At 43.7% G+C, this 22,090-nt stretch overlaps 1 protein-coding gene across 7 annotated transcripts in view; it reads right to left on the bottom strand.

Moving 5' to 3' along the window:
* Positions 1 to 22,090, bottom strand: part of cramp1 (cramped chromatin regulator homolog 1) — a 109,766-nt gene that overhangs the window by 25,959 nt on the left and 61,717 nt on the right. For all 7 annotated transcript variants that reach the window (XM_068056347.1, XM_068056350.1, XM_068056346.1 and 4 more), the window contains 2 exons: positions 9,253 to 10,569; positions 7,428 to 7,593 (listed from right to left, as the gene is read on the bottom strand). In XM_068056347.1, coding sequence (XP_067912448.1) covers positions 7,428 to 7,593; positions 9,253 to 10,569 — 1,483 coding nt within the window. The remainder of the gene's footprint in view (positions 1 to 7,427; positions 7,594 to 9,252; positions 10,570 to 22,090) is intronic.

Genomic DNA, 22,090 nt, shown 5'->3' with positions numbered 1-22,090 from the left:
ACAACAATCCAAGTACTCAAGAATAAGTATCTGCAGCTGGGGACAAAAGCACAACCATTACCCCGTGTCCTTGATGACCTACACTTGCTCCCAACACCTTTGATTTAAAGTTCTTATTCTCATGTTGAAATCCCTTCATGGACTCGTCCCTGTAACTTCCTCCAGCCCTATAACCCCTATCCCTCCACCCAACTTCTCCGTGCATCTGACTCTGACCTTTTGTGTATTATTTCCTTTCCAACATCACTGACAGCCAAACCTTGCTCTGAAATTTGCTTGAGGCCTCCGACCTCATGACCTCCCACTCCTTTTAAGATCCTACTTAAAACCCAACTTTTTGACCAAACTTTTGTTCATCTCTCCTAATACCTTTCTTTGGTGCAGCATGTTTTTTAAAAAATTATGCTTCAGTATAAAGGCTGTTGATTGACAAAAATGGCTATCAAAACCCAGGGGTTGGGACAATTTATGTGGAGACAGAATATTAGAGTCTTTGGACAAGGTTTAGAATTTGACTGCTTTTAAGGATGTTAAATTTGATTGCCTTTGATGTTAGTAGCTGGAACCTGGCGCATTTCTATTAGGATTATGAACTGTTAGGTAAAAGAATTGCTTTAGTGACTATATATATAGCAATGTCCTAACTACATTCATGAAATTTCTGTTCAATATTTGTGGAAAAACTTTTAACATATTCAGGAAAAAACAATTTCACTGTAAATACCTAATAGCAGCCAGGCACACAATTTCAGTCTATTTTTCCTTCCCAATTCCAGGAATGCATAAGACAATTATGGCCTGCTGCCGCTGAAATCAACTAGTAACACAGATTAGGGTAAGAACCTGCAATTTACACGCAAGTATGTTTCAGTTACTTAGTGGATAAAACCACTGAGACATCAAGGGATCCTTTGCGATAGTTTTAATGACATTTGTGCCAGGGCTAGCTATATTTTGGCAGAATTATTAGCAATTATTCTGCTCGGAACAGAGGGTGTGAAAGACCTTGACATAGAAGTCCTACTGACTAACTCGACAGAGCTGGTGAGAACCTCCTCTGAGAAATTTGCGTGGTATCTGTCTACGAAATACCAAATTATTCTCAGAAGACGTGACTTGCAATGGTGAGATGATCAGAAGCTCTGGACATGTACGCCATAGACTGGAAATTCAAATCACTGTTTCATTCTGTGCACAGCTTTTGTTTTTCACAGACATCAATTTTCAAAATGTAAACAGTGCTGACCATCAAATGGAATAACCAGGTTCCCCAATAAGCAAGCTCACTCATTATAAACAAATGTTTAAAAAAACTAATTTGCAGGATGTAGATCTTGATGGTAAGGCTTATCCTTGGTTGCCTATCCATTTATTGCCTATCCTTAGTTGCCCTTGAGAAGGTTGTGCTGGTGGGCCTTCTTCTTGAGCCACTGCTGTGTGCGATCAAGGTGCTCCTACAATGCAGTTATGTAGGAAATTCCAGTACTTTTTGATGATATATGCCCAAGTCAGTATGCTGGGTGGCTTGAAGGGGAACTTAGAGTTAGTAAGTATTCCCTTGTATCTGCTGTTCGTCCTTCCAGGTGGTGGAGGTCGCACGTTTGGGACATGCTGCCAAAGAAGCCTTGGTAAGTTTAGTGTATCCTATAGATATTACATACAGCAGTCACAGTGTGGTGGTGTTGGAGGGACTTAATGTTTAGGCTAGTGGATTGGGCGTCGATCATAGCAGGCCCTCTTATCCTGGATGTGTTGAACATCTCGAGTGTTGATGGAGCTGCAAGTGGAGAGTATTCCATCACACTCCTGACGTATCTTGCAGGTGGTGGAGAGGCTTTGGGAAATCAGGAGGTGAGCTATTCATGCAAAATATCTATCTTCTGGCCTGCTCTCATAGCTATTGGTTGGTCCAGTTCAGTTTCTGGTGAATGGTGACCCCCAGGAAGTTGATGGTGAAGGACTTGAGGTGATGGTAATGCTATTAAATGTCAAGGGCAGGTGGTTATGCTTGCGCTTGTTGGAGCTGGTCATTGCCCGACACTTGTGTGGCACAAATGTTACTTGTCACTTAACAGTCCAAACCTGGATGTTGTCCCGGTCTTTGTCGTATGCGGGTACGGACTGCGTTGTTATCTGAAAATTGTGAACGGAGCTAAACACTGTGCAACCAAAGGTGAACAGCCCCACTTCAGACATTATGATAGAGGGAAGGTCATTGATAAAGCAGCTGAAGATAGTTCGGTCTAGGACACTGCCCTGAGGAACACCTGCAGCAATGCCCTGGGACTGAGACGACTGGCCTCCAATGACCACAATCGGATCTCTTTGTGCCAGGTCTGACTCCAGCCACTGATTTCCCTATGATTCCAATTAACTTCAGTTTTACTCACGTGCCTTGATGCCACACTTGTTCAAATGCTGCCTTGATGTCAAAAGCAGTCACTCTCACCTCACCTCTGAAATTCAGCTGGTGTCCATGTTTGGACCAAGGCTGTAAAGAGGTCTGGAGCCGAGTGGTTCCAGTTGAACTCAAACTGCGCATCAGTGACGAGCTTATTGGTGATAAAGTGCCACTTGATAGTACTGTTGATGACTCCTTCGATCACTTCGCTGATGATTGGGAGCAGGCAGATAAGCTGGTAAATGGCTGGGTTGGATTTATCCATTTCCCAGGATAGATGCCAGTATTATAGCTATACTGGAACAGATTAGCTAAAGACGTGGCTAGTTCTGGAACAAAGGTCTTCAGTACTACAGCTGGGATATTTTTGGGACATATAATCTTCGCTGTGCCCAGTGAACTCAGCCATTTCTTGATGTCAAATCAAGTGAATTGAATTGACTGAAGATTAGCATATTCTGTGCCTGGCACTGCAAATTTCTGGACAAATTGTTTCAGATACCCCTGGCATCTGTTGGCTAGTTAAGAGGCATGCCAATGGTGCAGAGCACATGAGCCCATTCTTAAAGAAACAGTAACTTTTATTAGGTTTTCAAAGAGGAAATAGTAGTTATCAGACATTGGCCAAAGTAATCTCCACAATGCATGCAGTTTGCAAATTTATGGACTGTTCTACTTTTAACATTTTTTTTTTAAACTTAGGATTGCTATGACTTTTCAATATTTCTTAAGAATTTTGCAAATTGTCGGGGTGTATTTAGAAAACTTAATGATCTCCCCCTAAAATTATTCACAGGAAAAAGATTAACTTTTATATATTGTTCAGTCAGGGTATAGAGGGAGCCGAAATTCATATCTCTGCTTTGACTTTTCAATATTTAGTACAATTCTCACACCGTTCACATTGCCATGCTTATCACAGGCAGCTGTCTATATTGGGCAAATGGCACTAACAATTTGCCATTACCATTGAATTCAATTACAAAGGCTCCGCTTATAACACTTAACAATGGTTATTGTTGTGATATTAGAGTACATGGCCAGAGACAAGATATGGAAGGTGGAAGCTTCATCACAAAATATTAATAATCTGCCTTTTATCATATTCTTTTATGCATTGCATATTTCACATAGCTGGAATTCCTACAATTTTGGAAAATATTATACATATCTATTTACTACTACAGCATGGGCCCTTACAAAGCGAGGTTACAATTAGAGAGGAGAGAGTGGTAAGTTCGCTTATATTCTGGAAAGAAAATGAAGAAGCATTTTTAATTAAAAAGGAGTTTTCAATATTTAGAATTTCAGTAATTGTTGCATTGCTGAGCGACTCCACTGATACAGTTTTTGTACTCAATTCATTAGCTCAAGGTACTAAAACAAAGGCACACAACACTTACATAAATATAAAAGCGAAATACTGCAGATGCTGGAAATCTGAAATAAAAACAAGAAATGCTGGAAATACTCAGCAGGTCTGGCAGCATCTGTGGAGAGAGAAGCAGAGTTAACATTTCAGGTCAGTGACCCTTCATCAGAACTGGCAGATATTAGAAATGTAAAAGGTTTTAAGCAAGTAAAGCAGGGGGTGGGGCAAGAGATAACAAAAGAGGTGTTGATAGGTCAGAGGGTCACAGAGAATAACTGACCAGAAGGTCATGGAACAAAGGCAAATGGTATGTTAATGGTGTGCTGAAAGATAAAGCATTAGTACAGAGAGGGTGTGAATAGACTTTAAAGCACAAAGCACTCCAAGCACAAACATTTAAAAAAACAGGAACAGTGGGTAGGCAGAGTAGAAACAAACTAAAAAAAAAAACGAAATGTAAAAGAAAAAAAACTAAACTTAAAGGGGGGCCCCGTCATGCTCTGAAATTATTGAACTCAATGTTCCGTCCGGCAGGCTCACTGCAGCAATCCCAGGACAGAGATGTGAGCATGAGAGCAGGGGGAGGTGTTGAAATGGCCAGCAACTGGAAGCCGGGGTCATGCTTACGGACTGAGCGGAGGTGTTCCGCAAAGCGGTCGCCCAATCTGCATTTGGTCTCCCCAGTGTAGAGGAGATCGCATTGTGAGCAGCGAATGCAGTATACTAAATTGAAAGAAGTACAAGTAAATTGCTGCTTCACCTGAAAGGAGTGTTTGGGGCCTTGGATAGTGCCCCCACCACCTCGTCCCCTTCCCACGGCACCTTCTCCTGCAATCGCAGGAGGTGTAATACCTGCCCATTTACCTCCTCTCTCCTCACTATCCAAGGCCCCAAACACTCCTTTCAGGTGAAGCAGAGATTTACTTGTACTTCTTTCAATTTAGTATACTGTATTCGCATTTCAACACCTCCCCCTGCTCTCATGCTCACATCTCTGTCCTGGGATTGCTGCAGTGTTCCAGCGAACATCAACGCAAGCTCAAGGAAAAGCAACTCATTTACCAATTAGGCACCCTACAGCCTGCCGGATGGAACGTTCGAGTTCAATATTTCAGAGCATGACAGGTCCCCCCTTTTATGCTTAGCTTTTTTTTTCATTTTTATTTGGTTTATTTTAGTTTGTTTAGTTTGTTTCTACTCTGCCTACCCATTGTTTGTTTTTTTTTTAACGTTTGTGCTTGGAGTTCTTTGTGCTTTACAGTCTATTCACACCCTCTCTGTACAAACGCTTTGTCTTTCAGCACACCGTTAACATACCATTTGCCTTTGCTCCATGACCTTCTGCTCAGTTATTCTCTGTGACCCTCTGTCCTATCAACACCTTCTCTTTGTTATCTCTTGTCCCACCCCCACTTTACTTGCTTAAAACTTTTTACATTTCTAATATCTGCCAGTTCTGATGAAGGGTCACTGACCTGAAATGTTAACTCTGCTTCTCTCTCCACAGATGCTGCCAGACCTGCTGAGTATTTCCAGCATTTCTTGTTTTTACTTACATCAATATGCTCACTCATGGGGCTGGATTCTATAGAGGCCTCGCGACAGGATCCGTGGCATGAAGATGGCCCCGGATAAGGCCCGCCACGGACCTTGATGCCGGCAGGGGTCCGGCCCGATATTGCCGGTGGCTGCGAGGTCTTGTGGCAGCCTCCCCCCGAAGTTCCGCCGCGATCTTCACCCCACCGGTTGGCAATGCCACGCCTTTGGATCCCTGTCCGGGGAAACACTGGTGGGGAGGGGGGAGGAGATATATTTCTCATCGCAGGGTGGTTGTGGGGGGGGGGGGGGGGGGGGGTGGTGGAGGTCAAATGAACGTCTTGGTGTAGGGGATGGTGGGAAGGGTTATAGTTTAAAGTTTGTGCACTTTGGGGGGGGGGGGAGAATACTTAATTTATTTAAGGGGGTGGGAGATGGGCAAAAGGAATTTTTTTTAAATTTTAATTCAATGTCATTTTAAATATTTAAATGTCCCGGTAGGGCTGACAGCCCTTTAAAAATGGCATCATGCCTGTGCACAAGCAGCTGACGCTACTGCTGGGGACGGACAGCCCACCCCTTCCACGTGATCGTGGTGGTGGCCTGCCCCGACTATTTAAATGTCACCCCCAACACCCCCCCCACCCCACCTTTGGCGCGGGCCACCATTTTTTTTGTCTGCCACCGATTTCGGCGGCAGGCTTATATAATTCAGCCCATGGTTTACTGTCACTTCTTATGGTGAGTAAAATGTGCCAGCATCAACGTTGCTGGGAAGGGGAGGGAGGGAGGGGAGTGTGGTTTTACTTCAGAATTTGGCAAATTGGAGGTGCAATTATAAAAATTGATATGTCTGTCCCCCTGGAATTACTGGCAGGAAAGGAGAATACAAGTTTTCTATATTGTTCAGTAAGTCTACAACAGTTCAAAGACTATCTGGCATACTGAAGAGTTGGGACTAATAAAAATCACTTTCTTTGGACTTTGCTGGTCACTGTTTTACACATCATGGTTTGACTATATTGCAAAAGCAATAAAATCCATGTTGAGTGCAACAGATAATATTGAAGATTCCACATAGCAGCACAACACAGTATACCTTTATAATAAAAGCAAAATACTGCAGATGCTGGAAATCTGCAATAAAAACAGAAATGCTGGAAATACTCAGCAAGTCAGGCAGCATCTGTGGAGAGAGAAGCAAGGTTAATGTTTCAGGTCTGTGACCTTTTATCAGAACTGGCAAAGATTAGAAAAGAATTAGGTTTTAAGCAAGTGAAGGTGGGGGATAGTTTGGTGGGGAAGAGAACAAAAGGGAAAGTGTATGATTGGGCAGAAGGCAGCAGAGGTTAAGAAACAAATATGTCATGGGACAAAGGCAAAGAGTGTTAATGCCAGTGGTGAAGGACAAAGCATTAGTCCAGAGAGTGTGTTAATGGCAGAGTAATGAGCAGCTCTGTCCAAAAGCACATTTAAAACAGACACATGGTTAAAAAAAAAATGATTAAAAAAATAGAAAAATATGAAAAAAGGTGAGTCATGCTCTGAAACTGTTGAACTCAATGTTGAGACCACAAGGCTGTACAGTACACTGTACATTGTAGGCACTCTACAGCCTTGTGGACTTAACATTGAGTTCAACAATTTCAGAGCATGACTGGCCTTTTTTTCTATTTTTTTATCATTTTATTTTTTAACCATATGCGTTTTACATGTGCCTTTGGACAGAGCTGCTCATTACTCTGCCATTAACACACTCTCTGGACTAATGCTTTGTCTTTCACTACTAGCTTTAACATTCCCTTTGCCTTTGTCCCATGACATATTTGTTACTTAATCTCTCCTGCCCTCTGCCCTATCACACACCTTCCCTTTTGTTCTCTTCCCCACCAAACTACCACCTCCCCCCACCCTGCCTTCACTTGCTTAAAACCTAATTCTTTTCTAACCTTTGCCAGTCTGATGAAAGGTCACAGACCTGAAACATTAAACTTGCTTCTCTCTCCACAGATGCTGCCTGACTTGATGAGTATTTACAGCACTTTGTTTTTATTACAGTATACCTTTAATTTTTCAGAAAAATCACCATTCCTTGGACTCACTGGACAGTGCACTAACCTGAAGCAGCGGTGGGAGTAACTGTTTTGTTAGATCGAACTGCTGCAGTATTTCGGACACAGCCAGGACTACGTGTAAGAGTGATCACTTTCCCTGGTGGAGTGTGCATCTGATCTTCATGGTTTGACTTCATTGGAGATGTCGCCACAGAGCTAGATTCTGGACTCTATACATTATAAAAGAGCTGCATGAGAGAGTAGCACTGAAGTCTTCTATGCATTCCCCCAGGTCTTCAAATCTCTACTGGTCCACTGAGCCACATTTAACAAGAAGTCAGTGGTAGTGTGATTGGTCCAATACATTTGAATGCTTTCACTGAACAATTTTTGCTTCCCACTCAGTGTTCTAACATGCTGGGAGTTTCACACACAGGCTTTTACAAACTGCCATTAACATATATTTATTCACAAGATTTACTTTTTATTATGTTGCAGTTATTGCTATAGTAGCTATCAATTTCTATTCATTTCAAGCCCTAGTGTCTAATGTTTTATGAATTTTAGTAAGGGAACGTGAATCAAAGTATGCTACACTTTGGAATCTCTTCCATACACACAAAAATGTAGCTAACTCTTAGCTGAACGTTGGCCATGGCAGATCCTAACAAATTGTAGGGTCCTTTTCAGTAGGGAACAAGTCACAGAGTGAAATGTAGTTTAAACCCTACAAAATTCACAAATTTTGAAATAATGCATCTCTAAAGTGCTAATTACTTCACTGTAGTGGCCCAAAAAAATCCTGTATTTCTATGTGCAAATTAATCCTAACTTTCTAGGCCCTACTGTGACATTTGAACTTTGCCTGTCATTTGCACTCTGTGAAAATGGCATTTGTATTCTCTCAGTCTGCTGGCATCTTGTGCACAAGGAAGAACCACATTCATATATACCATCAGTAATGCTTTCAAAACTCAAAATATCAGGATTTACATTTTATGCACCAACCTTTGCATAATATGTAACCCATTTGGAACATTCATCAAAGCTCTATACTGGCAGAGGAGCCTCACAAATTCTGCTCTGATAATCAAGCAGTAACCTGGTGACACAAAGCTTGGTTTAAGATGTCTTATAAATCGACCCTTTTAACTGCAGGAGACTTGGAGAAATTCTACTGAAACACCAATTAGAGATCACATATTTCCTCTGTATACTTTTGGAAATATCTGACTTTATTTCCAAAGTGCTGGAAATAACCAGGGAAAATATTTTCACAGGAATAAAGTCATCAGCTACAGAGTTTCCTCAATAAGGTCATTGGTTATTGCCCATTTTAAGAATGTGGGAAGGCTACTATTAAGTACAATACTAAACAACCATGTGGACACATCTATAAATCACTTCCTTTTTATAAAAAAAAAGTTTTGATCTTAAAAGGAAGGGCTTCAAGGAGCATGACACAGAACTTTAGTCTCCTAAGTGTTGACTTGCAATTGGTCTCTAAAAATATTGAATGCATGGATGTATGTGATCATGAACAGAAGCACTACAATGACAGTTCCAGTGCTTTGCTCTAGCATGTGCTACCTGCAATGGAGTGGCAACAGGTTTCTCTGTGCTGCATGGTAAATACTAATATTTTGGAAACAAACTTTTCACCCTTTAAAGTAAATGCAAAGTAAAACTGGTCTATAAATAGGTACTTACCACAGTTACCTTCTAATATCCTTTAGTTTCTCATTTTAAAAAAAAGTAAAAACCAAAATAATATAAAATGGTTTTAAATGTTTCTTCTTTCCCTATGCCTTTAAAATACCATCTGAATTTAAATTATTTTAGCAGAAACCATCTCTTTTATTCCCACCCCATCAACCCAGTATACTCACAGGTTTAGGATTCACTTCAGTGGTGATAATTTGCAGCAAGCACTTAAGTAATCTCTGACTTGCACCCCTTGTTCTCTCAGTTTCCTCTGTGTTATTCCGCGGGTTCTGTACCCAGTCATACTCAAGCTGTAGTTTGTTGGGTTTCCCCAGCATGAGGTACAATTCAGCCAATGTCAAATTCTCAGAGGTACTCGGGCTCCAGCCGTCCTCCTGCATCTGCTGGGCCAAGTGAGTAGTATCCTCTTTCAGTGGCTTTGGAACAAAGCTGGCACTACTAGGTTGTCCCTGAGAGGGCGAAGCAATTATCAAGGCCTGCCCCATAAGGCAGTCAGTATCAGACACCTCTTGGTTGCATGACACTGGCTGTTCATGAGTGCAAATGGAAGGTAGGGTCCTATTATCACCATCTTGTGTAGTAGAACTGGATGGCTTTGAAGTGGTCTCACTGGGCAACTGTGGTCCTGAAGCTGCAGGCTGTTCAGTGTTGAGTTCCATCATTTCTATATTTCCCAAATGCACAGCACTGGGATTACCAGAAAATCCATTTATGCCTGAAGCAGCAACATTCTTTTCAGAGGATTTATCCTTACACATACACCTCTCTGGAACTACTAAGTTCTGACAAGACTTCATGTAACGAGGAACTGGGTCCAAGAGGGATGTCTCATCAGTGTTCACAATCCCCCCACACACAGAGAGCTCAGTAGTGGTAGCTGCTTCTGGGGACTCTATTAGAATTGCTTCATTTCCATTGCATTCTTCAGTGGAAACATCTGAATTAGCTTTGGGTGAATTAAATAGATTTTCTCCATTTTCTCCTAAATCTTGTGATGCCAAATCAAAAACTTCCTCTGCTTTTGGACTCTCCTGGTGGGAAGCTGTCTCTTCAGCAGAGATACCTTCCAAAGAAGGTGTTTCCTCTTCAGTGCTTTGTGTTCCTTCTCCTGTCAATGGCCCAGCCATTTTGCTACCAGTTCGCCCATCTGTCGTGGCCCGTATTTGTTTAACATGTCCCTTTATTGTGCCTTGTGCTCCCTGGCTGAGAGGAATAGTCAGATCCTTTGTGGCAGAAGCTTTAGTTAGGATCTGTGCTGGTGGGAGTAAATGAGTGTCTTTTATGTTCTGTCTGCACCTCCCTGTTTCCTGCCAGTGCACTGTACAGCAGGCTTTTGAGTGAACCACCTTTGCCACTCCAGGCAATGCAGTTAAGGTACAGTTCTCTGCAGGATAGAGATGCAGTTCTGCCTTTTCTTCAAGCCCCACAAACCTCGATTCACCATCTCCAGAGTCCTGCTGACGTTCTTCTAATGATTTACGCTGAAGAACATAAAGTTAAAGAGAAACTAGAGACAAGACATTTGTAGAATCCTACTTAGATGAATTAAAATTGGTTTACCTAATTTTTAGTCAGGTCAGCTTAGTTTAATTGGTAGCACTCTAGGCACAGTCCGACAGTACTAGACTTACTGTTAAAGGAAAGGAAAAAGAAAAGAAAGGAGAGGGAAAGGAAAGGAAAGATGAAAAGGAAAAGAAAAAGTTGCAGTCATAGTGCACCTTTTATAATCTCAGAATGTTGCACAGTTATTCACTGCCTATGAACTACTTTTGAAATGTATTCACTGTAACAAAGCGCAGCAGCCAATTTTGCACACAAGGTCCCACAAATAACCATGAGATAAATTGCCAAATAATCTGTTTTAGTAATAATGGTTGAGAAATAAATGTTGCTTATGACACAAGTCAAAGTTCCCTGCTTTTCTTCCAATAGCACCATGGGGTCTTTTACATCAACCAGAGAGTGCAGACTGGGCCCACAGTTTAACATCTCATCTAAAAGGTAGCACTTCCTCAGTACTGTACTGGAATGTCAGCCTGAGTTATGGGCTCAAGTCTCTGAAATGGGTCTTGAGCCTACAACCTTCTGTCTCAGGCAAGAGTGCTACAATTGAGTCACGGCTGACATAAGAACATAAGAAATAGCTGCAGCAGTAGGCCATTCAGCCATTCAAGCCTGCCCCGCCATTCAACAAGATCATGGCTGATCTGCCCCAGACCTCAACTCCTCTTTTGTGTCAGCTCCCCACATTTCAAAAATCTATATACCTCCTCTTTAAATACTTTCACAACTCTCTGGGGTAGAGAATTCCAGACATTCACTACCCTCTGAGAGAAGAAATTCCTTCGCATCTCAGTTTTAAATGAGTGTCCCTTTATTCTGTAACTATGTCCCCTAATTCGAGATCTCCCCCACTAATGGAAACATCTTCTCAACATCTACCCTGTCAAGCCCCCTCAGAATCTTGTACGTTTCAATAAGATCACCCCTCATTCTTATAAACTCTAATGAATAAAGGCCTAACCTGTTTAGCCGTTCTTGATAAGTCAACCCCTTCATCCCAGGAATCAGCCTAGTGAATCTCTTTTGAACCGCCTCCAATGCTAGTATATCCTTTCTAAAATACGGGGACCAAAACTGTACACAGTACTCCAGGTGTGCTCTCACCAACACCCTGTACAGTTGTAATAAGATTTCCCTATTTTGAAACTCCAACCCCCTAGCAATAAAGACCAAAATTCCATTTGCCTTCTAAATTACTTGCTGCACCTGCATGCTAACTTTTTGTGTTTCATGCACAAGAACACCCATATCCCTCTGTGCTGCACTTTTTTGAAGTCTCTCTCCATTTAAATAATAGTCTGCCTTTTGATTCTTCCTACCAAAGTGCATGGCCTCACACGTTCCTACATAAAACTCCATCTGCCAATTTTTTGCCCACTCACTCAACCTGTCTATATCCCCTTGCAGATTCCTTATGTCCTCATCACAACATGCCCTCCCCCCTATTTTTGTAATGTCAGCAAATTTGGATATATTACACTCTGCCCCCTCCTCCAAGTCATTAATATAGATAATAAACAATTGAGGCCCTAGGACTGATCTTTCCAACCTGAAAAAGACCCATTAATCACTACTCTCTGTCTTCTGTGAGTTAACCAATCCTCAATCCACGCTAATACATTATCCCCAGTACTGTGAGCTCCTATCTTGTGCAATAACCTCTTATGTGGCACCTTATCAAATGCCTTCTGGAAATCCAAATACACATCGCCCAGTTGCCCTTTATCAACTCTGCTTGTTATATCCTCAAAGAACTCTAGCAAATTTGTCAAACATGATTTCCCTTTCACCAAACCATGTTGATTCTGTTTGATTGCGTTAAGCTGTTCTAAATGTCCTATTTCTTCCTTAATAATGGACTCCAGCACTTTCCCAACAACCGATGTTAGGCTGTCTGGCCGATAGTTTCCTGATTTTTGTCTCCCTCCATTCTTGAACACGGGAGTAACATTAGCAGTTTTCCAATCCTCCTGGAATCCAGTGAGTTCTGGAATATTTCGACCACTATCTCTGCAGCCACTTCCTTTAAAACCCTTGGATGTAGGCCATCAGGTCCTGACGTCTTATCTGCCTTTAGTCCCATTAGTTTGTCAAATACTTGGTCCCTCGTGATGGAGACTGTTATAAGATCTTTCCTCCCATTAGCTCCTTGCTTATCTGATATCTGTGGGATATTTATAGCGTCCTCCATCGTGAAGACCGATGCAAAATGTTGGTTTAAAAAGTATCTGCCATTTCCCTATTCCCCATTATCAACTCTCCAGTCACATCCTCCAAGGGCCCCAAGCTTACTTTAGCTACTCTTTCTTTTTATATACCCTTGGAAGCTCTTGCTGTTTGTTTTTATATTTCTTGCCAATTTACTTTCATTATCAATTTTCTCCCTCTTTATTAGCTTTTTAGTCATCTGCTGCTGGTTCCTAAAAAATTCCCAATCCTCTGGCCTACCACTAATTTTCTCTGCTTTGTATGCCTTAGTTTCTGAATGGATATACTCTCCTTGACCGCCTTTAGTTAATCACGGGCGGTTCATCCTTCTCATCGAGTCCTTCTTTTTGACAGGAATATATTTTTGCTGAGTGTTATGAAATATCTGCTTAAATGTCTGCCACTGCTCATCCACTGACCTTCCCCTTAGTCTATTTTCCCAGCCTGCTTTAGACAACTCTTTCTTCATACCTCTGCAATTGCCCTTATTTAAGTTGAGGACTCTGGTTTGAGACCAGAGTTGCTCACCCTCAAAATGAATTTGAAATTTTACCATATTGTGATCTCTACCCCCCGGAGGATCCTTAAATACGATATATTTTATTAATCCTACCTCATTACACATTACTAGATCTAAAATAGCCTGTTCCTGGGTAGGTTCTGCAACGTATTGCTCCAAGTAACAATCCCTGATGCACTCTACATTTTTGTCTTCCATGTTACCTCTGCCAATCTGATTTGTCCAGTCAATATGCAGATTAAAATCACCCACAACAATTGTAGTGCCCTTCTTACATGCCTCCATTATTTCCCGATGCATACTTTGTCCTACAGTGAGGCAACATTTCGGGGACCTACAGACGACTCCCACCCGTGACTTCTTCCCCTTGCTATTCCTTATTTCCACATCACGATCTATTACACCTATATCACTGCTCACCACGGCACTGATACCTTCCTTTATTAACAAAGCTACCCCATCTCCCTTTCCTTTTCGCCTATTTTTCCAGAACGTCGAATACCCTTGAATACTGAGTTCCCAGTCTTGGTCACCCTGCAATTAAATCTCTGTAATAACTATCAAGTCATACTCATTAATTTCTATTTGTGTCATCAACTCAGCTATCTTGTTAAAAATGTTGCGTGTATTCAGATAAAGAGCCTTAAGCTTTAACTTTTTAACCATTATTACTCATTCTGGTTCTAATTTTTGCTGCACTCTTCTGTTTATATTTTCTGCCCTTTCCTGTCACACTTTGATTACTGTTAACCTCTTCACGACCCTGCACCTCTTGCTCTCTCATTTCTTTTTGATTTTTTAAACTTCCCTTCAATTGAACCCTCCCCCCCCCCCCCTCCCCCACACCCCTCACTAATTAGTTTAAAGTCCTATCTACAACCCTAGTTATACGATTCACCAGGACACTGGTCCCAGCATGGTTCAAATGAAGCCCATCCCAAAGGAACAGCTCTCTCCTTCCCCAGTACAGTGCCAGTGCCCCTTGAATCGGAACCCATTTCTCCAACATCAATCTTTGAGCCACGCATTTACCTCTCTAATCTTATTTACCCTATGCCAATTTGCATGTGGATCAGGTAGTAATCCGGAGATTATTACCTTTGTGGTTCCGGTTTTAAATTTAGCCCCAAGCTGCTCATAGTCCCTCAGCAGAACCTCTGTCCTACCTATGTCGTTGGTAGCTACATGGACCAAGACAACTGGACTCTTCCCTTCCCACTCCAAGTTCCTCTCCAGCCCAGAAGAGATGTCCTTAACCTTGGCTCCAGGTAGGCAACACAGTCTTCAGGACTCTCTGCCTTTGCTGCAGAGAACAGTATCTACTTCCCTAATTATGCTATCCCCTATTACAACTACATTTCTCTTTTCTCCCCCCACTTGAATGGCTCCCTGAACCACGGTGCTGTGGTCAGTTTGCTCATCCTCCCTGCAGCCTGTGCCCTCATCCACACCGGGAGCAAGAACCTCGTACCTATTGGTTAAGGGGACCGGCTTAGGCTCTTCCAAAGCTAAATTCTGGATCCCCATAACTGCCTCAATCACAGTCACACCCTCCTGTCCCTGACCATGGTCCAAATCTGATGTACAAAGAACAAAGAACAGTACAGCACAGGAACAGGCCATTCGGCCCGCCAAGCCTGCGCCGATCTTGATGCCTGCCGAAACTAACACCTTCTGCACTTCCGGGGCCCATACCCCTCTATTCCCTTCCTATTCACATATTTATATGTCTCTTAAACGTCACTATCGTATCTGCTTCCACCACCTCCCCTGGCAGCAAGTTCCAGGCACTCACCACCCTCTGTGTAAAAAAAACTTGCCTCGCACATCCCCTCTAAACTTTGCCCCTCGCACCTTAAACCTATGTCCCCTAGTAACTGACTCTTCCACCCTGGGAAAAAGCTTCTGACTATCCACTCTGTCCATGCCGCTCATAACTTTGTAAACCTCTATCATGTCGCCCCTCCATCTCCGTCGTTCCAGTGAAAACAATCCGAGTTTTTCCAACCTCTCCTCATAGCTAATGCCCTCCAGACCAGGCAACATCCTGGTAAACCTCCTCTGTACCCTCTCCAAAGCCTCCACGTCCTTCTGGTAGTGTGACGACCAGAATTGCACGAAATATTCTAAGTGTGGCCTACCTAAGGTTCTGTACAGCTGCAACATAACTTGCCAATTTTTATACTCTATGCCTCGACCAATGAAGGCAAGCATGCCGAATGCCTTCTTGACTACCTTATCCACCTGCGTTGTCACTTTCAGTGACCTGTGGACCTGTACGCCCAGATCTCTCTGCCTGTCAATACTCCTAAGGGTTCTGCCATTTACTGCATACCTCCCACCTGCATTAGACCTTCCAAAATGCATTACCTCACATTTGTCCGGATTAAACTCCATCTGCCATTTCTCCGCCCAAGTCTCCAACCGATCTATATCCTGCTGTATCCTCTGACAATCCTCATCATTATCCGCAACTCCACCAACCTTCGTGTCATCCGCAAACTTACTAATCAGGCCAGCTACATTTTCCTCCAAATCATTTATATATACTACAAACAGCAAAGGTCCCAGCACTGAACCTCGCGGACCACCACTAGTCACATCCCTCCATTCAGAAAAACACCCATCCACTGTTACCCTCTGTCTTCTGTGACCGAGCCAGTTCTGTATCCATCTTGCCAGCTCACCTCTGATCCCATGTGACTTCCCCTTTTGCACCAGTCTGCCATGCGGGACCTTGTCAAAGGCTTTACTAAAGTCCATATAGACAACATCCACCGCCCTTCCCTCATCAATCATCTTCGTCACTTCCTCAAAAAACTCAATCAAATTAGTAAGAAACGACCTCCCCTTCACAAAACCATGCTGACTCTCGCTAATAAGTTCGTTTGTTTCCAAATGGGAGTAAATCCTGTCCCGAAGAATCCTCTCTAATAGTTTCCCTACCACTGACGTAAGGCTCACCGGCCTATAATTTCCTGGATTATCCTTACCACCCTTCTTAAACAAAGGAACAACATTGGCTATTCTCCAGTCCTCTGGGACCTCACTTGTAGCCAATGAGGATGCAAAGATTTCTGTCAAGGCCCCAGCAATTTCTTCCCTTGCCTCCCTCAGTATTTTAGGGTAGATCCCATCAGGCCCTGGGGACTTATCTACCTTAATGCTTTGAAAGACACCCAACACCTCCTCCTTTTTGATAATGAGATGACTGAGACGATCTGCACTCCCTTCCCTAGGCACATCATCCACCAAAGTCCTTCTCCTTGGTGAATACTGATGCAAAGTACTCATTTGAGCACCTCGCCCATTTCCTCTGGCTCCACGCATAGATTCCCAACTCTGTCCTTGAGTGGGCCAACCCTTTCCCTGGTTACCCTCTTGCTCTTTATATATGTATAAAAAGCCTTGGGATTTTCCTTAATCCTGTTTGCCAATGACTTTTCATGACCCCTTTTAGCCCTCCTAACTCCTTGCTTAAGTTCCTTCCTACTGTCTTTATATTCCTCAAGTGCTTCATCTGTTCCTAGCCTTCCAGCCCTTACAAATGCTTCCTTTTTCTTTTTGACTAGGCTCACAATATCCCGTGTTATCTAAGCTTCCCGAAACTTGCCTTTCTTCCTCACAGGAACATGCTGGTCCTGGATTCTAATCAGCTGACGTTTGAAAGACTCCCCCATGTCAGATGTTGATTTACCCTCAAACAGCCGCCCCCAATCTAAATTCTTCAGTTCATGCCTAATATTGTTATAATTAGCCTTCCCCCAATTTAGCACCTTCACCCGAGGACTACTCTTATCCTTATCCACAAGTACCTTAAAACTTATGGAATTATGGTCACTGCTCCCGAAATGCTCCCCCACTGAAACTTCGACCACCTGGCCGGCTCATTCCCCAATACCAGGTCCAGAATGGCCCCATCCCTAGTTGGACTATCTACATATTGTTTCAAGAAGCCCTCCTGGATGCTCCTCACAGATTCTGCCCCATCCAAGCCCCTAGCACTAAGTGAGTCCCAGTCAATATTGGGGAAGTTAAAATCACCCACCACTACAACCCTGTTACCTTTACATCTTTCCAAAATCTGTCTACATATCTGCTCCTCTACCTCCCGCTGGCTGTTGGGAGGCCTGTAGTAAACCCCCAACATCGTGACTGCACCCTTCCTATTCCTGAGCTCCACCCATATTGCCTCGCTGCATGACCCTTCTGAGGTGCCCTCCCGCAGTACAGCTGTGATATTCTCCTTAACCAGTAATGCAACTCCCCCATCCCTTTTACATCCCCTCTATCCCGCCTGAAGCTTCTACATCCTGGAACATTTAGCTGCCAATCCTGCCCTTCCCTCAACCAAGTCTCTGTAATAGCAACAACATCATATTTCCAAGTACTAATCCAAGCTCTAAGTTCATCTGCCTTACCTGTTATATTTCTCGCATTGAAACAAATGCACTTCAGACCACCAGTCCCGCTGTGCTCAACAACATCTCCATGCCTGCTCTTCCTCTTAGTCCTACTGGCTTTATTTACTATGCCCTCCTCATTTACTTCACTAGCTGTCCTACTGCTCTGGTTCCCACCCCCCTGCCACACTAGTTTAAACCCTCCCGAGTGACGCTAGCAAACCTTGCAGCCAGGATATTAGTGCCCTTCCAATTTAGATGCAACCCGTTCTTCTTGTACAGGTCCCATCTATCCCTGAAGAGAGCCCAATGGTCCAGATATCTGAAACCCTCCCTTCTACACCAGCTGCTCAGCCACGTGTTTAGCTGCACTATCTTCCTATTTCTAGCCTCACTGGCACGTGGCACAGGGAGTAATCCAGAGATTACAACCCGAGAGGTCCTGTTTTTTTTAAAACTTACTCCCTAACTCCCTAAACTCCCCCTGCAGGACCTCATCACTCTTCCTGCCTATGTCATTGGTACCGATGTGTACCACAACCTCTGGCTGTTCACCCTCCCGCTTCAGAATGCCCTCTGTCCGTTGAGAGACATCCTTGACCCTGGTACCAGGGAGGCAACATACCTTCCTGGAGTCTCTTTCATGTCCACAGAAGCGCCTATCTGTGCCCCTGACTACAGAGTCCCCTATAACTATTGCTCTTCTGTGCTTTGTCCCTCCCTGCCAACCGTGGTGCCACTGCTCTGGCTGCCGCTGTTTTCCCCTGATAGGCCATCCCCCCCAACAATATCCAAAACGGTATACTTGTTAGAGAGGGGGATAGCCACAGGGGATTCCTGCACTGACTGCCTGCCCCTTCTAGCGGTCACCCATCTATCCGCCTGCACTTTGGGTGTAACCACTTCTCTAAAACTCTTGTCTATGACGCTTTCCGCCACCTGCATGCTCCTAAGTGCATCCAGTTGCCGCTCCAACCGATCCATGCGGTCTGTGAGGAGCTGCAACTGGGTACACTTCCTGCAGATGTAGTCGCCCGGAACGTTGGAAGCGTCACGGACTTCCCACATCTCACAGGTGAAGCACTTCACCCCTCTGACATTTCTATCACTAATTAGTTAATTGATATAAAATAAATACTTATTAAATCCTTACTAAATTATGATACACTTCACTATGTGGTCCCTAGTGCTAGATTTCTACAATAAATATTAAATGCTGTCTAAATACAGTAATCTTCTCCCTCTGGTTTAGTTATTCTACTTATTAATTAGTTAATTAGTGTTTTAATCAATTTTTATCAGTTTTATTTTCAAATTCGGTACAGATTCCCTACCAGCCAATCAGGTCACAGCTTTCCTGTGACGTCACTTTTTCAGTTTTTTTTTCCCACCCTGCCGAAGCTGCCGAATCGCTTGGTAAGTACTTTATACTGAAACTTACCTTCCCAGCTGCCCCTTGGCTCGCAGTCTCACTGCTACCGCTGTTCAAAAAGAAACTGCCGAATCGCTAGGTAAGTACTTTATACTGAAACTTACCTTCCCAGCTGCCCCCTGGCTCGCACTCTCACTGCTATCGCTGTTCAAAATGTAATTAACCTAAGGGGTGTGACTGTCTCCTGAAACAGTGTCCAGGTAACTCTCCCCCTCCCTGATGTGTCGCAGTGTCCGCAGCTCGGAGTCCAGCTCATCAACTCTGAGCCGAAGGTCCTCAAGCAGCCAACACTCGCTGCAAATGTGGCCACCGTGGATTGCACCGGTATCCACCAGCTCCCACATACTACAGCTGCAATACATCGCCTGCTCAGCCATCTCTATTCTATTTAATTAATTAATTTGGATGTTAAATATTTTAAAAGCGAATTTCTTAACTGTACTCTTCAACTGTAATAACATCTCTTGATTTAAACCACTTGACCAAAAAGAGACACAATAAACCTAGCTACAGCACAACAGTTTAATACCTTCTGCATGTAATTTGGTCAAACTCACATAAATTAATGTTAATGGAACGTTAACAGGTAACTGACAACTAAACATGGTAAAGACTAGGAATGTAGCCATTACAACTGAGGCAGAGAGCAGTTAACAGTATATACATTTTTATTTACTACATTACCATTAAGACATTAACAAGATAAATTTATTAAGCTTAAGTCACAGTAACTATTCTACCCAGAATCTTTTATTAAAAAATAGTCATAGACAAAGTGGTACATTTAAAAAAATATATTCTGCACCTCGCAGAAACAAGCATTAAGATATATTTTGTGGCATTGGCAAAGACTGGGGTAAAGGTCTCCACTTGCCCTCAACAAGGGAAGGCAAAGTGATGCACGATGGGAAGATTAAAAAGTAGAAAGCACACTTTAAAAAAGGTAGAGGAGAGAGGAAAAACCATGGTTTTTCTCCCAAGTATATCTATGTAACACACATGGGAGCTGACTTTCACTGTTCCACTCTGCAGGAAAGGGCAGCGACACTCTGAAATTATGGCGATGAACTTCCTAAATGGGAGAACTCCTCAGTAAGGCATGCAGATCATGTCCAATGATGATCTTAAGGCCCAGACACAATTTTTTCCAGTTACCAATGAGAAAGTATGAAACCTATATGGTCTGCCCATTGGTACTCGTGTAAAGTGGCCTAGCCAGCAGTCTTAAAGGGCCTACTGCAGGACACTTCCAAAAAAAGCAATGGTAAGACATTGGTCTGAATTTTATTCGGGTACTGCACTGTGTGGCGGCGCCCTTTAAACTCAGTGGGGTGCCTGCATTCAGCGGCTGCCGTAGAGCCCCCACGATATTATGTGAGGGGGGCTCATTAGCATCATGGCGCCGAGCCGCCCTCCCCATATTACATGGGGAGAGGCAGGACATTCGGCGCAGTGAGAGATCTTGTGACAGCTGTGCAGCAGGTGCTGGGGCCCTATTTGAAGTGCCCTAGCACCTGCTTCCTGACAGCTGTCAAAGAATACTTAACTGACTGCTGAAGAGTGGGGCTGCTGTCAATCTTGCAGCAAAGCAGAAAGTGCTGCAGAAATCCAGCAGGTCAGGCAGCATCTGTGGAGAGAGAAGCAGAGATAACTTATCCAAGTTCACAGACCTGAAAGTTAACTCTGCTTCTCTCTCCACAGATGCTGCTTGACCTGCTGAGTTATCCCAGCACTCTCCACTTTGCTGCCACATACTTACCCTGCTACGTCCCAGTGTCCTGTGAAGTTGCGATCCTCTTCTTCCACTCAAGTGTAACATTCCTTCTTGTAGGCGTGCTGCACCTGGGTGAATAATCTTAATTTTGCACATTCCAGGACGTGAGACTTAAATATGCCATAAAGGTATGACAGAGTTTACAGAGAACTCACTGACACAAATGTGAATGCAAGGGAGTCACAGCAATGTAAATACGTCTTTCACTAAATGTTCCTCACCAACATGTGGGTCCTTTTCTCTGTGTGAATGAAGTGTGCCAGCATGTGGCGCCAATGTCAAATCCCTTTGCACCGTTGGTCCTTTCGGAGAGCCAACGTATGCAATATCATTGCCATGCCACCATCATCCATAAGTGCGCCATGGATGCACTGACATGGACATTGGCTCAGTCAGCTGCTGCCTCTAACGGTTTACACAGGGATGCTGCAGATGTGGACTAGGGCACAGCAGGTGAGCGAGGGTGATGTGTGGCTTGCAGAGCTCATGTCGGTTCCTATGGAGCAGACAGCCTTTGTCTGATAAGCCACTACCATACATCCCTAGCTCACTGCTAGTCCTACGTGCAGAGCCTGGGTGCCATCTGCCCTCCCATGCATCTTTCATGTTGTAGGTCCTCAGCATCCTCATAGTCCGAGGAGGAATCCTGTTGGCATCTCTCCTCATCATGCAAGGTCTGGCCCCTACTAGGTGCGTAGTTGTGCAGAGCAGCAAAGAAAGGAGCTGGCCTTTTCGGTCCGTAGTACAGGGCATCACCCCATCCACCCAGGCATTGGAAGCGCTCTTTCAGCATGCCAATCTCCTGCTCAATGATGGCTCTTGTAACTCAGTGGCTGGCGTTGTATCCCTCCTCTTCAGCAGTGATGGGGTCTCTCACTGGTGTCGGCAGCCATGTCTGCAAGGGATAACCCTCATCTCCAAGAAGCCACCCCTCCATCTGAGCCAGTTCGGTGAGCAGTGGTGGCAGCTGGGACTGGTGCAGGTCCTAGGTGTCATGACAACTGCCTGAGAAGCGGTCACAGATTTGCATGAAGCATCTGCAGTGATCATATATCAGCTTCACCTAAATTGAGAGGATTCCTTTAATGGTTGACGTCTGCAG

Source organism: Heterodontus francisci, chromosome 24 (genome assembly GCF_036365525.1).
Source record: "Heterodontus francisci isolate sHetFra1 chromosome 24, sHetFra1.hap1, whole genome shotgun sequence".
NCBI classification, from domain to species: Eukaryota; Metazoa; Chordata; class Chondrichthyes; order Heterodontiformes; family Heterodontidae; genus Heterodontus; species Heterodontus francisci.
The sequence above is the reverse complement of the archived record's forward strand: the minus strand, read 5'-3'. Positions and strand labels throughout refer to the sequence as shown.